At 40.3% G+C, this 20523-nt stretch overlaps 1 protein-coding gene across 12 annotated transcripts in view; it reads left to right on the plus strand.

The window, feature by feature from the left end:
* Positions 1-13411, plus strand: part of PIKFYVE (phosphoinositide kinase, FYVE-type zinc finger containing) — a 76463-nt gene extending 63052 nt beyond the window's left edge. For 11 of the 12 annotated variants that reach the window (XM_046657951.1, XM_046657952.1, XM_046657953.1 and 8 more), the window contains 10 exons: positions 156-239; positions 1121-1218; positions 2835-2999; positions 4314-4373; positions 5020-5196; positions 5976-6079; positions 6806-6934; positions 8654-8915; positions 9326-9400; positions 10175-13411. In XM_046657951.1, the coding sequence (XP_046513907.1) occupies positions 156-239; positions 1121-1218; positions 2835-2999; positions 4314-4373; positions 5020-5196; positions 5976-6079; positions 6806-6934; positions 8654-8915; positions 9326-9400; positions 10175-10290 (1270 nt within the window). In that variant the 3' untranslated portion in view covers positions 10291-13411. The remainder of the gene's footprint in view (positions 1-155; positions 240-1120; positions 1219-2834; positions 3000-4313; positions 4374-5019; positions 5197-5975; positions 6080-6805; positions 6935-8653; positions 8916-9325; positions 9401-10174) is intronic. The other variant, XM_046657957.1, reaches the window with a different exon arrangement.
* Positions 13412-20523: the final 7112 nt, after the last annotated feature.

The following is a 20523-nucleotide window of genomic DNA, read 5'->3' on the forward strand; positions in this document are numbered from 1 at the left end:
CTTGATGACTTTTGTTAGTTAACATTTCTGTCTTTGTTTAATTATGGACACTTAAAATGATTGTTTTTCTGTAATGCAAAGCTTATTCTAAAGCGTAAGATTTTTTAAAAGAAGAGCTTACCGTTTAATATTTTCCAACCCATTTCTACCCTAAGTTGTAAAGAATACCGAAATGCCTTAGAGGAATTGTCCAAGGCAACTCTGCGGAACAATGCCGAAGAAGGGCTCCCAGCCAACAGGTGATCCGTGACTGCGTGGGTCTATTTTAATGTAGCTGTGGCACCCTTTTCCAAATGCTCATACTTCAGTTATGCTGTAGCTTATCATCAACATGAGAGTTTCTAGGATACAGACAGTGGCGTTCATATTTAGCCAAGGATCGATAGAACAAAACTCAAGTATCGCAGAAGACCTGGGACAGCCCCTTAGGATACAGTTTCCTGATCATTGCCATGGGGGTTCAATGTATATTACAGATTTCAGCTTTCCAAACATTTGGTTCTCTTTACTGTGTTCATTTAAAAGATAGTAACCTGTGAAATTAGTAAAATACTGCTTGACTTTGTAATTTGAGGTGTTTGTGAATTTTCCATAATAATTAAAGAGCCTAATACTTAAAAAACAAAACCAAACCTCCCAAACCAGTTCTTTTAGTATGTGCAGTATTTTACACATTTAGACAGAAATCGTCATAGGCTAATTATTTTTATTCTTACTCAACTAGATTTTTCAACTTTATGAACCTGATAAAAGTTGATCTGAATTATATCTTATCATGGTGACTAGCATGAGAAATATGAAATTGGGTATTTTCTGTAATTGCTTGACTTAGAAGTGCTAATATTGCTCTGATGGACTTGGGAAAAATACTGTAAGGGCGTCTGCTTTCATGCATTTTTTCGTACACTTTTACACTTCTAACATTCTACTCCTTTTCTTAGTCCAGTAGACATTTCCAGACTTTTTCTTCCATGTCCTAACCTGTGTTTATGTAAATTAGAATTAGATTTCGGATATTGTGGAAGAGGTGAGGTGGGGAGTAGGTTAATGTAAGAAAGAAGTACTTGCTATTTTCTGTCTGGATAGTGTAGAACCAACTTTCCTTTGCGTTTTGTTTCAGTGCTTCAGACAGCAGACCAAAGGGCGGCAGCCCTGGGAGGCCGCCTGAGCTCGGTGGAGGCTGCCCCAACCGGGCGGCCGAGGCAGAGCCGCAGCCAGGTACGGGCACAGGTGGAGCAGGAGTTACTAGTTTTGTTCGTAACTGTGGTTTGAAGAAGAAATCACATTAAATAAGAAATGCCATTTGGCAAGGATTTATTACTTCTGGTCTTTGAAATATAATGTGGATTTTAAACTTTTTGTGTATCCTCTTTTATGCATATTTTGCTTTTCTTTTATTCTTACCTTAAGTTTATTGAATTTGAAACTGCTAGAAACTCATAGGTCTATGCAAAAAGAAGCAGGATCTGCCTTCCTCACTAGAGCTTTGACTTTAAGGTGTACAACCTAAGAAATAGAACAGCAACATTTTTTGTTGCTTTTACAGTATTGTTGGCATTATGAAAAGAACTTTTCACGTATTATCTTCTTTAACCCCACAATAATGACGTCAGAGTTATTTGACATGTGCCTGTTTTTCAGAAGGAAAGGTAAGACTCAGATTAAGCAGTTTGCTCGAGGTTGTAAGGCCGTGGGGCCTGGGATTTCAACTCGGGCCTCGTTGATTTTGTCAGTTAGGAATACATTCACTACAAATAACAAACTCAAGTGACTACTGGGGCTTAAACACATGACACTTTATTTTTCTAGAACAGCAACGTTTGCAGGTGGGCAATTGCTGGCATTCGTTCAGCTACTTAGCTTTGTCATGACGATATAGGATAGTTTCTCATGATTCCCTTGAGTTTTACTCATGGTCAAAAACATCCCACTTATGCCTGCATTTGAGGCAGAAAGAGGGAGGTACAAGCTGCAGCTGCTCCCTTTTACTGGGAAGGCGGAGGCTTCCCTCAGTCTCCCGGGTTAGAACTGAGTGTCACGCCGCCCCTCCTGCAAAGGAGGCTGAGAGGGTGTGAGCAGCTTGGTCCCGGCAGCTCATGCACATCGTGGCTCCTTCCCTGGCCTCTACACGGTGCAGCCCCAGACAGGATTGGAGCTCTGTTAGCAAGGAACAGGTGGGACGGATTTTAAGGAGGCCATATGGTGTCTGCCGCCCTAAGTCAGCACTTTATGATTGACGTTTGATGTGGATTTTTAAATGTACAAGATTAGAATCGTATATGTTAATGATATGATGAAGCTCAAAACTAAGGATAAAAGTCTAGAACAAGCTGTAGTAATTTTTTTGGCCATCCTGTCCTACTTGTTTTTTGAAAAAATGCTAAAAACGGAATCTTATATTTTGCTGTTAAAATGTAGGATCACAAATGATATAAAGATGTTACCTTTAACTCTGAATCCTTGTAGCATGTAATACTATTTGTATTAGTTTAATTAAGTGTATTGTAACACCATAAGAGCTCAGCTCTCACATGATCGTGTTGTTTAACATATTGTGACTGTTTTGGAAAGATGTTTTTTGAAGGCTTTCTGTATACTGTCTCACATTTTGATATATAACCCTCTGAGCATTCCTCTTCTTCTGTGTTTCTGATAAGTGCTTGACTGCCCCCAGAACCCCTAAACGTGTGGAATAATCTGTGCAAATGAAAATATCGCTTTATGCATATTTATTATCCTCATATAATGGTTGCTGCTGACAAAGGAATGAGTTGAAAGTTTCTATTTTTCCACCTGCAGTGACCTGTACTTAATATGTTACCTCTTATTTTTAGCCAAAAAGGCTTCTGGGATGTTGTCCTTCTTCCGAGGGACAGCAGGGAAAAGCCCTGATCTCTCTTCCCAGAAGAGAGAGACCTTACGTGGAGCAGATAGTGCTTACTACCAGGTCGGGCAGCCCGGCAAGGAGGGGACGGAGAGTCAAGGCACTGAGCCTCCAGGTGTGTTGAAGGAGACCAAACGCGCTTGTTCTAGGGTTCGGTTTACTTCTTATAGCTGCTTCTGTTCCTTTTAGCCAAGGAGGTGATTCTTACTGCTGAAACCAGAGCCTTCCCCTCTCCTCCCACCTCAGGGTGGCGGAGTAGAGAGCCTACCTGGTTTCAGACGCCGTGGCCATTGCTCACTGTGGTGGAGTCAGAAATCTTTAGTTTCCATTCCTGTAAAGTGGCCAAAGCAATGTCTTCCAAGATTTACTGCGGACTCGGTGACATCACACCTGGGAAACGTCTGTCTCACTGTGTCACTCACAGTGTATATTCAAATGTTCTCGTTCTACTGCCCCCTCAGCTGTTCCTTTCTTTTACAGCCTCTGTAAGGTGGAGGCTGTGGATGTCCACCTTCATTTTGATATTTAAAAACTATGTCTACCTGACTACGTTTGAGTATGGCGTTAGACCAGGAGTCGGCAGACTCTGCTGACTGTCTTTGTAAAGAAAGCATGTTGGGGCCCAGGCACCCCCGTTCCCTTGCTCCCTGTCTGGCCGCTTTCTCCTTATGTTGGCAAGTTGAGTTGTGACTCAGTGAAATACATACCATTGACCCTGTACAGAAAAGGGGTGGTGACCCCTGGTTAGGTCATGAATTAGTGACTTAAAAAATAGCAACTACATAATAAACTTTCATTAGTAATTAAGGTATCTGTGTAGTATTCTGTAGGCTGCTTTTGGGCTGCGATCCTTGGAAGCCATTGGTGTTTCAAAAAAATCCTTTTGAAATGTGAAACTTAGAGGATCACTTGTTTTTCTAGATGTTAAAATATATTTCAAATCGATAATAATTAGAGTGGATCTGGCAGTGGGTTTGCCAGACAAGTCAGTCAAGTGTAAAAAAATAGCTCTGAAGTAGAGACTAGTATATTTCATACATTACATGTCTATCTTAGTGTATGATAGAGAAAGCATCTCAGAGTATCGGGGAAGCATTATTCCACACACGGTAAAGAAGCCGTAGAAACTCAATGTCAGAGCCGAGTTAGTATTCTGCTGTCATAGAAATCACGTACATATAAGAAATGATTCTTCAACCTGAATTCCCTACTTTTTAATCGAAAAGTTGATGTTTTAAAAGGTACATACATTTTTATTGCAGTAGTTTACACAGTTTAATTGTATACATGATGCTTGGTTGAGAGTGACTTGACGAGGATAACCAGTTGACTTCCTAGTTTTTATTGTTGTATCAGGAAAAAAGAACAAATAAAATGAATTGATAACTATTTAAAACGTGGGCTTTACTAATGATATTAAACCTTTTAGATGAGGTAGATGGAGGAGACGCACAAAAGAAACAGCTCACAAATCCTCATGTGGAACTTCGTAAGTATGAAACAAAGTCTTGTTGGTTTGGGGACAGGAACTGTAATTGAGCAAACTCTATTTGAGGCTTCTAGCTTCATACTAGATAAATATCTTGTTTCCTGAAATGAAGACTAAGTCTGTGTGCTGACATGAGGTTTATTTAATCTATAATTTATTTTATAAAGTATACGTTATTTAATTTATAAAGAAATTTAATTGAAATTATAATGTAATGTATAACTACACAAATTATAATTTAATTTCTAATGTTTAAATAATTACTTACCATGCAATTTAGAGCTGCAGGCCTTGACGAGGCACCTGGAATTATGTGTATGCCCGTGGATGCCAGAAATTTATCTGGAATAATTTAGACAGTAAAATTTATATATAAAAGTACAATGATGAAAATACAGTAGCCAGTATAAAATTAGAAATGGGTCTGAAGTTACGTTTGTTTTTTCCATAAATAGGTAAGGTGATCATAAGATGCTCTTCAGTCCTCCCTGAAGGTCACTGTCACAGGATTGTGATAAACAGCATGCAACTAACATGAGCTATCATGGAGGGACTTAGATGGCTGCATTTGGTCGGGATGGGAATGGCAGGAAGGAAAAGACATTTCTAATTGACAAGGCCTCTCCTTTGACACTTGCCTTCATAGAATTTTCTGACGCTAACGCCAAGTTTTACTGCCGGCTCTACTATGCGGGAGAGTTTCACAAGATGCGCGAGGTGATCCTGGGCAGCAGCGAGGAGGACTTCATCCGCTCCCTCTCCCACTCGGCACCCTGGCAGGCACGCGGGGGCAAGTCCGGAGCGGCCTTCTACGCCACGGAAGGTGAGTCTTTCTGATCGTCTGCTGAGTGTGTGATGGCCATCTTTCTCCTCAGCTAATTTATGAAGCACTTGAACTGAGGGGTGAGGATACTGTCAGTTGGCAAACAAAGCTTTCTGTTTTTCTTTTTATGCTTGAGGGGATGTAATAAAAATGCTTGGGAGAATATACGTGTGTATGGTGTGCAGTTAGAGACAGACATTGATCCGATCCTTACTGAACTCTCTGTAGTCCCAAGTTCTCTAAGTGTCAGCAGTAACAGGGAACTTGTAGAACACTCAGAGGGGTCCCTCATTGCTGACGAGAGAAAGGTAGATGGGAGTGTTGATCTGAAAGCAGCAGCGCCAGGTCTTGACCTGCAGAGGCTGCCGGTAGACGGTGGCTGTGTCTCGTCGCCCCCCATGCCACTGAAACCCAGCTCACTGGAGGCAATGTGGCGGGAAGGGTATGCTCGATAGGCACACCCGCAACTGTGGCTTGCTGGGTTAGCGTAGGAGCGTGTAAGCTTTATTTAGTAGCTTTAGCATGTGGCCCATCTGGTTGGGATTTAGGTGTGGAACTGTCAAAGGAGAATTTTCTTGATTTTCTAAATCCTCACCAGCTCTTCCAGGCCTTCAGTCACTTGAGAACTGTGCTCGGATTAAAATTTTCTCTGCGACTCAGAAAATACCCCTTAAAAACATGAAGCAAACAAATCATTTGGGTTCTTGGGAAGGACTTATTATAGATTACCTCAGTGCATATTGTGATTGGAATAAACATTTGAAATTTCTGCCTTTTAGATGATAGATTCATTTTGAAGCAGATGCCTCGTCTGGAAGTCCAGTCTTTCCTCGACTTTGCACCACACTACTTCAATTATATCACAAACGCTGTGCAACAAAAGGTAGACACCCCAAATCTGGGTCTACAGTTAGAGTGCACTGGGCCTTTGCATGTCCTGAGAGTTAGTGTAATGCCATTTTCTCCGTGACAAGCCGGGCAGGATGTGACCGGGTCTGCCGCACTGCTGAAGTGTGACAGAGCACAGTGATTGCAGACTCTCCTGCCTTTGCCAGGGAGGGACCAAGGGCTCTTGGGCAAGTTGTGGTTGATCAGTGTGTGTCACAGCCAGTCAGAAATGTGAAGGCTGGATGACAACAGCTGCTTGTTTAGTCATTTGTAATTTTGCTGAGACAGAAGCCTGAAATGTGTGTTGAGAACTGAGGGTCTGGACCCCTTACACAGAAGGAGAGGGAGCCAGTGGCCCAGGTTTCCCCTTGTCCCGAGCATGACCCTCCCAGTGGGAGTGTGAAAGAGCCACGAGGATCTTTTTCATTTATGGTTTATTGCTTGTTATTGGGGAAACTATATGTCATAGTAAAATTTATGAGTTTGACTAATTGTGAAAGATTATCCCTTGTTTGCATGTTAAGGATCTACTATTTTTATTGGCATTGCTGCCTTACTTTCTCCTGAGATTCAAGGGTTTGAGTTTTTTTTTTAAGGTCCTCTGACTGGTCATATTAATATAAAATCATGTCTGGATGTTATATGGAATAGTCCAGGTATTCATATTAAATTACAAATAATCCTTTTTGATAAGAGTTTGCTTTCATCTTTTCTTGATTAGAGGCCTACTGCACTGGCCAAAATTCTTGGAGTTTACAGAATTGGTTATAAGAATTCTCAGAACAACACTGAGAAGAAGTTAGATCTCCTTGTCATGGAAAATCTTTTCTATGGGAGAAAGATGGCACAGGTAAGGATATTGGACTCTGCGAAGGATTTAGCTACTGGAACCCTTTGCGCTTCTGGTTCATGAATATAATGAATATAATCAGAGAGTAACATCTTATTTGATAGTAAATATTAGACTTTGGTTGCTAGGCTAAATTTAACTTTTGACTTGTTGAACCTTATAGGAAAGAATAAAGAGGAATGTTGTAGACTAGTCCTAAAATTTAACATATTCAATATCCGAGAAATATAGAACTATAGAATTAGAAGGCAGATCTGCTTCCACCATCTCACTTTTAAAGATAAAGAAACTGAGGCCCAGAGAAATTAAGTCTTTATGACAGTCATGCAGATATTCCTGGAACTCAGGTTGGTGTAGATTCTAGAACAGTACTCTTGGAAGTGCTGGTCCTTGAACTGTTTCCGGTCTGTGGTGAGACAAGGAGCTGGTACCAGGATGTACCTCACTGCTTTCTTCATTGAGAATGTCTTGCTATAACATCGGCTGAACTAAACATTGTGCTTCATGATGTAACTGGCTTATATTCTGGCAGCAGCTCCTTGTGTCATCACGAGTCAGAACCACTGACTAGTGGTGGTCTGCAGAAAACCCTGCAGATCCAATGCTGGTCTCGTAGCTGGGTCCCCAACCTCTGAGCGTGACGCTTTGCCTGTTGCCCCAGAATTCCTAGAGATGTACGTTGCTGCATTGCCATAAGAAATCGCACAGTTTTGGTTTCAAAACTGTTTCCTAAAACTATTTGCATCTGTTTTTTAAACTGCTTTATGATCCAGTAACATATTTTTGGAGTTCCTTGTTAATGTTTCTTAAAGTTGAGTAAATGGGTCAGCATATTTCTGAAATGTTTCAGTAATGGGCCTTGGTATCCATTTCATATGATGCAGTTATGTCACCATGTATTTTACGTATCGTGCAGTTACAGTGCGCGTGTGCACTGGCTCATGTATCATGCACTTAGGGCACGTGCATGCGCTGGCTTACCTATCGTGCAGTTAGTGTGCGCGTGCACTGGCTTATGTATCGTGCAGTTAGTGTGCACGTGCACTGGCTTACCTATCATGCAGTTAGCGTGCGCATGCACTGGTTTACGTATCTTGCAGTTAGTGCGTGCGCCTGCACTGGCTTACGTATAGTGCAGTTATGGTGTGCACATGCACTGGCTTACGTATTGCGCAGTTATGGTGTGCGCATGCACTGGCTTATGTATCGTGCAGTTAGTTTGCACGTGCACTGGCTAACGTATTGTGCAGTTAGTATGCATGTGCACTGGCTTACATATCATGCAGTTACGACGCACACGTGCTCTGGCTTACGTATTGTGCAGTTATGGTGTGCACGTGCACTGGCTTACATATTGTGCAGTTACGACGCACAGGTGCACTGGCTTACGTAGTGTGCAGTTACCACGCACACGTGCACTGGCTTACATATTGTGCAGTTACGACGCACACGTGCACTGGCTTACGTATTGTGCACTTATGGTGTGCACGTGCACTGGCTTACGTATCGTACAGTTAGTGTGCATGTGCACTTGCTTACGTATCATGTGGTTACAGTGCACCGTGTATTGACTTATGTAAGTTGTGATTGTTCTTAATTGGATTAAAAAATATATAGTGGTAGTGGCTACAAGGAATCTTTCTGCCTTTTAAACGTAATTACATTAATTATTCATTTGTAGTAACTCACACATAAATGACAGAATTTTCTTTCCACCAGGTTTTTGACTTGAAGGGTTCACTTAGGAACAGAAATGTAAAAACTGACACCGGGAAAGAGAGCTGTGATGTGGTCCTGCTGGACGAGAATCTGCTGAAGATGGTCCGGGACAGCCCTCTGTACATCCGCTCGCACTCCAAGGCGGTGCTGCGGGCCTCCATCCGCAGCGATGCCCACTTCCTGTCCAGCCACCTCATCATTGACTATTCTTTGCTGGTGGGGCGAGATGATACCAGCAATGAGCTTGTCGTTGGGATTATAGGTAAGTCAACAGCATGCCTTACTTGTAGTTCACGATTGAAGCCAGAGCAAAATTGTGGATGACAGCAAGTCTGCTCTAGTAATAACTTATTGACTGTTTTCACCAACTTTCATTTGAAAATTCAAAACTAATAGTTTTTAAATTCTTGTATCTTCTTTTGTTCCCTCATTTCCATTTTCATCATCTTTACCAAAAATACCTGTATTCAGAAGTCACTTATAAGTGAAGCCCTGTGAGGTGGTTGTGAGGATTAAATGAATTAATATGGGGAAAACGCTTAGGAAGCACCTGGCGTATTGTCAGCACTCAATAAATGTACCTATTGTAGAAGTAATAGTAATAGTGATTGCTGGTGTCATTTGCTTGCATTTAGTAACATAGCTTTACTGCTAATATTGCCCCTGCAACAGATTATATTCGAACGTTTACATGGGACAAAAAGCTTGAGATGGTTGTGAAATCAACAGGAATTTTAGGAGGACAAGGTGAGCAGAATTTTGTTTTGTTTACTCTTCAAACTCTTCTCATGTCTTCCTTATCAGTTAACATTTAAAAAATGGATACCTTTTTTTTTTAAAGATTTTATTTTTTTTCCTTTTTCTCCCCAAAGCCCCCTGGTACATAGTTGTACATTCTTAGTTGTGGCTCCTTCTAGTTGTGGCACGTGGGATGCCGCCTCAGCGTGGCCTGATGAGCAGTGCCATGTCTGTGCCCAGGATTCGAACCGACAAAATACTGGGCTGCCTGCAGCAGAGCGCACGGACTTAACCACTCAGCCACGGGGCCGGCCCCTGGATACTTTTTTAAATTCTGAAAAAATAAGTGATGTTATCTTTGATTTTCTTGTCATTTCCACAATGATCAAATAATAAGGGGAATTGTTTAGGTGGAGAAATTTTGGGTTAAAATTTGCATTAAAATGCTAAAAGTTTTCAAAATGAAGAGTTGGAAAAAAATGCCAGAGGTAGTCTTTAATCAGCACTTGAAATCCTCTGGTTCTCTGACCACTGTTGGCCCCACTTGTCCTTCTGTACGTCTCTCATGTCTCGGCAAGAGCTAGTGTTTTGAAGTGGAAGCTCATACCAGGAAGGACCTGTCCTATGACGCGTGGCGCACGGAACACCCACCCTCCTTTCTGCTCAGACTGCTGTGGTGTATGCGTCTTTACACCAGTATGTGGGAAGAACATATTCTTGAAGTCAGTTGCCTGAGCAGTTACGTAACAGCTTTCTACTTCCTTTTCTCTTTCACAATTTTAGGTAAAATGCCAACTGTGGTCTCTCCAGAGTTGTACAGGACCCGATTTTGTGAAGCGATGGACAAGTATTTCCTCATGGTACCAGACCACTGGACAGGCTTGGGTCTCAACTGCTGAAATGAAGCACATGTTTTGAAATGGACTGTGAAGGGAAGGGGCTGGAACAAAGGGCCAGAAACAAGCCACCTGTTTTATTTCTTCATCCCATTCCTGCTGTCTACCCAGGTCTTTCAGTTCTCAGCACGTGGGCTGTCTGTCACCAAAGGGTTAAAACTCCACAGGTTTGCACTTTGGATTTTGATACCTACAGATTAGCTCTCCATAGGCTGGGAAGTTGCATGGACACTTTCACTTAAGCTGAAATAGGTTTCAAAGGGCTAAGGGCAAATGTATGGTTAGAGATGAGGAAATGAGTGAAAAATGCAATATCTATTTGCTAACAGTCCTGTTAAGGAAACTGTCTCATAGATTGTGACTCTCCTGGCATCACGTTTGACACTGTCTTTGCGTAGAAAGCATTTGTAGAGCTGCTGGATTCGTTTTGTGTTTCTTATGTGACAATTTGATATTGCCTCTTATCAGAATTTCTGAAACCTTTAAAAGATCCTGAGTTCTCTGCTAATGGCCAGTTAAACAGATTAATACAATCTGCTCTTGTTTTATTGAGGAATTTGACTTAAATTGGGGATCCTTTCACATTCTGTGTCCTGCCCTGTTTTCGAATATGTTTGATGTTTCTTAGGCTCTGTCCTTACTTGTCTGTGGGTGACAGGAGGCTACAGCTATTAACTTGAAGCCTTTTTCAGGAGCTGTTTTTTAAGCTTGTGTACAACTTTTGTGCAGTTCATATGTTGAACTGTACTTAGCCGCATAAACTCGTATTCTGGGTTTCCCCCACTTTCAGGGGAACTTTAGTAAATGAATCAACAATGACTAAATCCCCAAAGGGAGAATTATGAATGACAGATTTCTTATTTTAATGTAAAAAATAAATTAGATCCAAGAAACTGATCCAAGAAATTGAGTGAGAGGAAAGGATTTGCTTGTTTTTTGTGGAGTTAAAGTATCTTTTAAAAATATAACCAGCAATTTAAGTGGCATCTATACAATTAAGAAGTTTTTAACATGGACATCCCTGTTTCCTAATGTTCTGCACCAGTTTCTAGGCCCGTTCTGACTATCAAGAAATGTTGAGATAAAATATTCTTAGTAAGGAACTTCTTTAATCAAGTTTTCCTTTGTATAAAAAGGGATCAGAAGTACTAAACCGTCTTCTAGGCGATTCTGTAAGCCTGGATGTCTGCTCTTGGCTTCCTTCCATAACAGGGATAATTCAGTATTTATCAAGTTTGAGGGGTTCCACTCCTTTTAGGATTCCTATGATAGCACATTTCTATTGTAACTTTCACATAATAAGAAAGAGAAGTCTGGGTACATTCCATTTACAGAGACTGTAAGTACATGGAGTAGGAACCTTTTGTAAAGTTTGCCTTAGAGAATGAAAGCATTAGTTTGGTGCTTATTAGAAACATGGTTTGTTTTGAACTAGAAACAAGTTGACCAAGGACTTAGGACTGATCTGATGATAAGCACTTTATAAAAACAAAACGCCGTGTGCCTTCTGAAAACACACGAAACACTGATGATTTTAGTTTTGATATCAAAGACTAGTAAAGGAGTTGTGCAGGAGTGACAGAGATGCGGAACGTCGTCAGCTTCTTACGTTCCAGGAACAGGGGACCTTGCGTCTCGTTTTGAAGCAAACGCTGTCCTGTCTCTGCGGGAGTCTTAGGTGGAGCATCCTGCCCACGTCCTGCCCTCTGTGTGCTCTTGTGGGAGTGTCCCCTGCGGGAGCCACTGGTCTCTGTGGCTTAGTCTCAGTACGGCATGTAGCTCGAATGCTCCGCTGGGACAGCTCTGGCAATGGTGTGTCATGTTGGTTTTGTTTTCCTTGCCCAGAAGAACTATTTTATAAAGTACTGCTGCCTCTTAGGTAATTTCGTGGCTAAGAAAAAATTCCAGCATAATATAGTCTGAAGCGGGAGTTGCTGCCTTGCGAGGGTCTGTCCTTTTAGAACTTCTTAGGAAGGGGAAATGCGAACTTCATTGTGTTGTCAGTGGTGGAGCTGTACCCAGCCCTGCTGCGTGGGGGCACCCTCCACGTGTTTGTGGGGTGTTCTGAGAGGTGGAGCTGGAACAGCCTGCTGCAAGGGGTCGCCCTCCACGTGTGTCGGGGGTGTTTCAAACGCCATGCTGCTTGGGGGCCCCGAAGGGCTGTTCTCTGCCCTCAATTCCTTCCGAGGCCTGGAGAGCATTTGTGCTGAAAGTTAAGAGTGAGGAAGAAATCCTAGTACTTTCTTCCTTAGAATAAATGATGAATCCTGAGAATAATTGCCAGTAGCACCAGAAAGCTATGTGAACATGTTGCATTGATAAAAATCTTATTTATAATGTGAAGCTTTTTGATACCATCAAAACTTTATTAAAAAATAAAAAGGATTGACTGTTTTCTTACCCAAGCCTAAGAAAAATAAGGGAAGTAAGCTGTTACAAACCCCTTTGTAGTCTATTGAATATTTAAGATTTATAGATAGTCAAAATTTCCTACAAAATGTCCTACTCTAATTTTTCCTTGATCAGCAGTGGGTGGTTTTCTGGCTTTGGCCTTTCCTGGGTCTTGTAAATAGTAGGTTGTGTTGGTTTCTGTGGCCTCGGCTTCTCCTTGGTTTTTGATCCGTTAGCACTGGGCAGGTATGACGAGGAAGGTCCTCTCCCTGTGGGAAGGTTGCTTGCCAGCGGGTGCAGACCATTGTGAATGAGCCTGATGGTGAGTGGTCAGGCCATGCTCTCTCCGCCGAGTGTTAACATGCTGACTTAGGCAGTATTCAGACCCTCTAGTGCAATGCCTCTGGTTTGTTTTTGTAACATGGGTGCAGTGTATTATAGAAAAATAAAAATTACAGTCATGAGCATTTTATTAATGCTGCTGTGCTGGTTTTGTAAAAAATGTATATTGTCTTTCAACTAGAGAAATACTGTAAATCATAATAGCATCTTAATATGAAAAATTCAATTAACAGTATTGAAAATACTTAATGTGTTATATTGTGTATATTTCTCTCCTTTGGTTCCAGCTGTTTTATATGGTTGACCTGTTATTTAAGAGAGAAAACTGCCCTGACCTTTTGGAGACTTATGCTGTAAATAAAGACTTATAATAAACCGAGGATCCACTTCACTTGGTTTTGAATTGGCTTGAGGGGTGGACGACAAGGGGAGATGGCGTGTGGGGCGCAGGCCTAGCCCTGCCCTTGCCCCCAGTGTTGCCCTCTGTGTTCTCTCTCCCAGAAGCCCAGGAAGCTGTGCCCAGCCTGGCGGAGCTGTGACCCCAGCCTCAGGCGCCCCTTACAGCTCCTGGACTCACCCGGCCAAAGTGAGGCCTGGCCTGGGGGCGCAAATTGGGGGAAGAGTTCTTTGTCCTCCTCACCTACAAGTCTCGTGGCTCAGAAATTAATTTCTCATAAAATTCCTGGGTTAAATCCTGGCAAAACTACATTTTTTTAACCTAAAATGTGGTGAAAATTTGTCATCTTAACTATTTTTAAGCGTACGGTTCAGTGGTGGTAACTATATTCCCATCGCACAGTCCATCTCCAGCACTTTTCATCTTGCAGAGCTGAAACCATGCCCATTAAACAACAACTCTCTTCCCCCTCCTCCCAGCCCCTGTGGCCACCACCCTACTTTCTGTTTCCATGAATTTGACTATAGGTTCTTCATTATAAGTGGAATCATACCATATTTATCTTTTTGTGACTGGCTTATGCCACTTAGTGTGATGTCTTCAAGGTTCATCAGTGTTGTAGCATTTCCTTTTTTAAGGTTGAACGACATTCCATTGTATGTATGTACCACATTTTCTTTTTAAAAAATTTTTTTATTGAGGTTGTGATAGTGTACAACCTTATGAAATTTCAGTTGTACATTATTATTTGTCAGTCATATTATAGGTGTGCCACTTCACCCTTTATGCCCACTCCCCACTCCCCTTCCCCCTGGTAACCACTAATCTGTTCTCTTTGTCCATGTGTTGGTTTATCTTCCACATATGAGTGAAATCATAGGGTGTTTGTCTTTCTCTGTTTGGCTTATTTCACTTAACATAATACCCTCCAGGTCCATCTATGTTGTTGTGAATGGGACCATTTTATCCTTTTTTATGGCTGAGTAGTATTCCGTTGTGTATATATACCATATCTTCTTTATCCAGTCATCAGTTGATGGGCACTCGGGTTGCTTCCACGTCTTGGCTATTGTGAATAATGCTGCAATGAATATAGGGGTGCATGGGTCTCTTTGGATTGCTGATTTCAAGTTCTTTGGATAAATACTCAGTGGTGGGATAGTTGGGTCATATGGTATTTCTATTTTTAATTTTTTGAGAAATCTCCATACTGTTTTCCGTAGTGGCTGCACCAGTTTGCTTTCCCACCAGCAGTGCCTGAAGGTTCCCTTTTCTCCACAACCTCTCCAACGTTTGTTATTTTTGCCATTCTAACGGGTGTAAGGTGATATCTTAGTGTAGTTTTGATTTGCATTTCCCTGATGATCAGTGATGATGAGCATCTTTTCACCTGCCTGTTTGCCATCCATATATCTTCTTTGGAGAAATGTCTATTCATATCCCCTGCACATTTTTTGATTGGGTTGTTTGATTGTTTGTTGTTGAGTTGTGTGAGTTCTTTATATATTATGGAGATTAACCCTTTGTTGGATATATGATTTGCAAATATTTTTTCTCAGTCAGTAGGTTGTGTTTTTGTTTCAATCCTGTTTTCCTTTGTCTTGTAGAAGCTTTTTAGTCTGATGAAGTCCCATTTGTTTATTCTTTCTATGATTTCCCTTGTCTGAGAAGACATGGTGTCCGAAAAGATCCTTTTAAGACTGATGTCAAAGAGTCGTACCACATTTTTTATCTACTCTTCATCAATGGACATTTGTATTGCTTCCACCTCTTGACTATTATGAATAATGCTGCTGTGAACATGGGAATGCAAATGTATCTTCAAGATCCTTTTAAAAGTTCTTTTGGATAAATACAGAGAAGTAGGATTGTTAGATCATATGGTGGTTCTGTTTTCTAACGTTTTGAGGAAACTATACTGCTTTCTCTTTTTTTTTCACTTTTATTTATTTTTCAATTGCAGTAACACTCAGTTATAACATATAGCTTTCGGATGTACATCATAATATATTTCAAATTCTGTGTAGATTACATCATGTTCACCACCCAAAAACTAATTATAGTCTATCGCCTCACATGTGTGTCTAATCACCCCTTTTGCCCTCTGGTAACCACCAATCCAGTCTCTGTTGCTATGTGTTTGTTGTCGTTGTTTTATCTTCTACTTATGAGTGAGATCATACGGTGTTTGACTTTCTCCCTCTGACTTATTTCACTCAGCATAATACCCTCAAGGACCATCCATGTTGTCACAAATGGCCGGATTTCATTATTTCTTATGGCTGAGTAGTATTCTGTGGTGTATATATACCACATCTTCTTTATCCATTCGTCCCTTGATGGGCAGCTAGGTCGCTTCCAAGTCTTGGCTATTGTATATAATGCTGCAGTGAACCTAGGGGTGCAAGTATCTTTATGCTTTTGTGTTTTCAAGTTCTTTGGATAAATACCCAGCAGTGGGATAGCTGGATCATATGATAGATCTATTCTTAATTTTCTGAGGATACTCCATACGGCTTTCCATAGTGACTGCACCAATTTGCACTCCCACCAGCAGTGTACAAGGGTTCCTATCTCTCCACATCCTCTCCAACATTTGTTGTTTCCTGTCTTGTTAATTATAGCCATTCTGACCGGAGTGAGGTGACACCTCGTAGGCTTTTTTTTTTTTTTGAGGAAGATTAGCCCTGAGCTAACTACTGCCAGTCCTCCTCTTTTTTGCTGAGGAAGCCTGGCCCTGAGCTAACATCCGTGCCCATCTTCCTCTACTTTATATGTGGGATGCCTACCACAGTATGGCATGCCAAGCGGTGCCATGTCCACACCCGGGATCTGAACTGGCGAACCCTGGGCCGCTGAGAAGCGGAACGTGTGCACTTAACCACTGCGCCACTGGGCTGGCCCCTCATTGTAGTTTTGATTTGCATTTCCCTGATAGCTAATGATGTTGAGCATCTTTTCATATGCCTGATGGCCATCTGTATATCTTCTTTGGAGAAATCTCTGTTCAGATCTTTTGACCATATTTTATCTGGGTTGTTGGTTTTTTTGTTGTTGAGCTGTATGAGTTCTTTGTATATTTTGTATATTAACCCCTTATCTGATATATGGTTTGCAAATATCTTCTCCCAATTCTTAGGTTGTCTTTTCATTTTGTTGATGGTTTCCTTTGCTGTGCAGAAGCTTTTTAGTTTGATGTAGTCCCATTTGTTCATTTTTTCTTTTGTTTCCCTTGCTTGGTCAGGCATGGTACTTGAAAATATGCTGCTAAGACCAATGTCAAAGAGCATACTGCCTATGTTTTCTTCTAGAATTTTCATGTTTTCGGGTCTTACATCCAAGTCTTTAATCCGTTTTGAGTTAATTTTTGTGCATGGTGTAAGGGAATGGTCTACTTTCATTCTTTTGCATGTGGCCGTCCAGTTTTCCCAACACCATTTATTGAAGAGACTCTCCTTTCTCCATCGTATACTCTTGGCTCCCTTGTCGAATATTAGCTGTCCATAAATGTGTGGGTTTATTTCTGGGTTCTCGATTTTGTTCCATTGATCTGTATGTCTGTTTTTGTGCCAGTACCATGCTGTTTTGGTTACTATGGCTTTGTAGTATATGTTGAAATCAGGGAGTGTGATACCTCCAGCTTTGTTCTTTTTTCTCAGGAATCCTTTGGCTATTCGGGGTCTTTTGTTATTCCATATAAATTTCAGGATTCTTTGTTCTATTTCTGTGAAAAATGTTGTTGGAACTTTGATAGGGTTGCGTTGAATCTATAGATTGCTTTAGGAAGTATGGACATTTTAACTATGTCAATTCTTCCAATCTAAGAGCATGGAATATCTTTCCATTTCTTTGTGTCTTCTTCGATTTCTTTCAACAATGTTTTATAGTTTTTGGTGTACAGATCTTTCACCTTTTTGGTTAAGTTTATTCCTAGGTATTTTATTCTTTTGGTTGCAATTGTAAATAGGATTGAATTCTTAATCTCTCTTTTTGCTACTTCATTGTTAGTGTATAGAAAAACAACTGATTTTTGTAGGTTGATTTTGTATCCCATGACTTGACTGTTTTCCTTTATTGTTTCTAAAAGTTTTTTAGTGGATTCTTTACGGTTTTCTAGATGTAAAATCATGTTGTCTGCAAAGAGTGACAGATTTTTGTATATTGATTTTGTATCCCGCAACTTGACTGTATTCCTTTCTTATTTCTAAAAGTTTTTTAGTGGACTCTTTAGGGTTTTCTAGATATAAAATCATGTCATCTGCAAAGAGTGACAGTTTCACTTCTTCTTTTCCAGTGTGGATCCCTTTTATTTCTTTTTCTTGCCTGATTACTCTGGCTAGGACTTCCAATACTGTGTTAATTAGGAGTGGTGACAGTGGGCATCCTTGTCTGTTCCTGTTCTCAAAGGGATAGGTTTCAGTTTTTCTCCATTGAGAATGATATTTGCTGTGGGTTTGTCATATATGGGCTTTATTATGTTGAGGTATTTTCCTTCCATACCCATTTTATTTAGAGTTTTTATCATAAATGGATGCTGTATCTTGTCAAATGCTTTCTCTGCATCTATTGAGATGATCATGTGACTTTTATTCTTCATTTTGTTAATGTGGGGTATCACATTGATAGATTTGCAGATGTTGAACCATCCCTGTATCCCTGGAATGAAACCCACTTGATCATGATGTATGATCTTTTTAATGTATTGTTGTATTCGATTTGTTAGTATTTTCTTGAGGATTTTTGCATCAATGTTCATCAGTGATATTGGCCTGTAATTTTCTTTTTTTGTGTTGTCCTTGTCTGGTTTTGGTGTCAGGATAATGTTGGCTTCATGTGAGTTAGGAAGCCTCCCCTCCTCTTCAGTTTTTTGGAAGAGTTTAAGAAGGACAGGTATTAAGTCTTCTTTGAATGTTTGGTAGAACTCACCAGGTGCTGCCGAGACCAGCTAGGCAGCCAGCTGAAGGGACGGACGGAATTAATAGACAGAACACCGTCTATATAATAGACACAACACACTCTATATTATTTAATGGGACAGGGGACCATCAGCCTCAAGGACTGAGGTGACATCCCTCTGATCGCCACGTATTTATTTGCAGGCCAAGAAGTACAAGCATAGCAGGAATTCGTGCCAGCAGGAATATGCAAGTCAAAGCTTAGCAGTTCTAATCTTCCCCCCTTCAATGTACCCTGGCCCTACACAAGGCCATTCTCTGAGGGAGTATCCTGGGAACAAACAATCTGGCAAGTTATGCTAATGGCATTCCATTCCTGCAAGGGCCCAGCGTTCTTAAGCCCCTTGCCTTCATGTTTGATAAGATACTACCTTCTGGCCTTTGATTCTAAAGCACGAACAATCTAGCATAGTAATTTATGAGAATCAGCAGATTGCATATTTCTCAGTCACCCATTTTGTAATTTGTTCTTGCTAAGCTTAAAGCCTTGTAGTAATGTTGCTATGATCTCCGGCAACAACCAGGGAAGCCATCTGGTCCTGGACTTTTATTTTTAGGGAGGTTTTTGATTGCTGTTTCGATCTCCTTACTGGTGATGGGTCTATTCAAATTTTCTACTTCGTCTTCATCCAGTTTTGGAAGGTTGTATGTTTCTAAGAATTTAGCCATTTCTTCTAGATTATCTAATTTGTTGGCATATAGCTTTTCGTAGTATTGTTGTCTTCTGTATTTCTGAGGTGTCCATTGTAATATCTCCTCTTTCATTTCTGATTTTATTTATTTGAGCCTTCTCTCTTTTTTTCTTGGTGAGTCTAGCTAAGGGTTTGTCAATTTTGTTTATCTTTTCAAAGAACCAGCTCTTGGTTTCATTAATTTTTTCTTTTGTTTTTTCAGTCTCTATTTCATTTATCTCTGCTCTGATTTTTATTATTTCCCTCCTTCTGCTGATTTTGGGCTTTGTTTGTTGTTCTTTTTCCAGTACCTTTAAATGCGCTTTTAGATTGTCTATTTGGGATTTTTCTTCTTTGTTGAGAATTGCTTCTTTGCCTGAATTGCTATGAATTTCCCTCTTAGAACCGCTTTTGCTGTATCCCACAGATTTTAGCATGTCGTATTTTCATTTTTATTTGTCTCCAGGAATTTTTTGATTTTCCCTTTGATTTTTTCATTGACCCAATCGTTGTTCAGTAGCATTTTGTTTAATCTCCACATTTTTGTGGCTTTTCTGGTTTTCTTCCTGTAGTTGATTTCTAGTTTCATTCCTTTGTGGTCAGAAAAGATGCATGGTGTTCTTAAATTTATTGAGACTTGTTTTGCAACCTAATATGTGATCAATCCTGGAGAATGTTCCATGTGCATTTGAAAAGAATGTGTATTCTGTGGTTTTTGGATGGAATGTTCTGTATATATCTACTAAGTCCATCTGGTCTAATGTGTCCTTTAAGGCAAGTGTTTCCCTATTGATCTTCTGTTTGGATGATCTATCCATTGGTGTAAGTGGAGTGTTAAAGTTCCCTACTATTATTGTGTTACTGTCTATTTCTCCTCTTATGTCTGTTAATAATTTCTTTATACATTTAGGTGCTCCTATGTTGGGTGCATAGATATTTACAAGTGTTATATTTTCTCGTTGGATTGTTCCCTTTATCATTATGTAGTGCCCTTCTTTGTCTCTTGTTACAGTTTTTGTTTTAAAGTCTATTTTATCTGATATAATTATTGCCACCCCCGCTTTCTTTTCTTTGCCATTTGCATGGAATATCTTTTTCCATCCTTTCACTTTCAGTTTGTGAGTGTCTTTAGGTCTGAAGTGTGTCTCTTGTATGCAGCATATACATGGGTCTTGTTTTTTTATCCAATTGGCCACCCTATGGCATTTGATTGGCATATTTACTCCATTGACGTTTAAAGTAGCTATTGATAAATATGTGTTTATTGCCATTTTGTGACTGTTTTTTTTTCTGGGTGTTTTAGTAGTTCTCTGTTCCTGTCTTTTTCTCTTGCTCTCTTCCCTTGTGGTTTGATGGCTATCTTTAGTAATATGTTTGATTTCTTTTGTTTTACTTTTTTGCTTGATTATTATAGGTTTCTGATTTGTGATTACCATGAGGATCCTATTTAATATTCTATGTATATAACAGTCTATATTGA

The sequence above is a fragment of the Equus quagga genome, chromosome 4 (assembly GCF_021613505.1).
Source record: "Equus quagga isolate Etosha38 chromosome 4, UCLA_HA_Equagga_1.0, whole genome shotgun sequence".
NCBI lineage: Eukaryota > Metazoa > Chordata > Mammalia > Perissodactyla > Equidae > Equus > Equus quagga.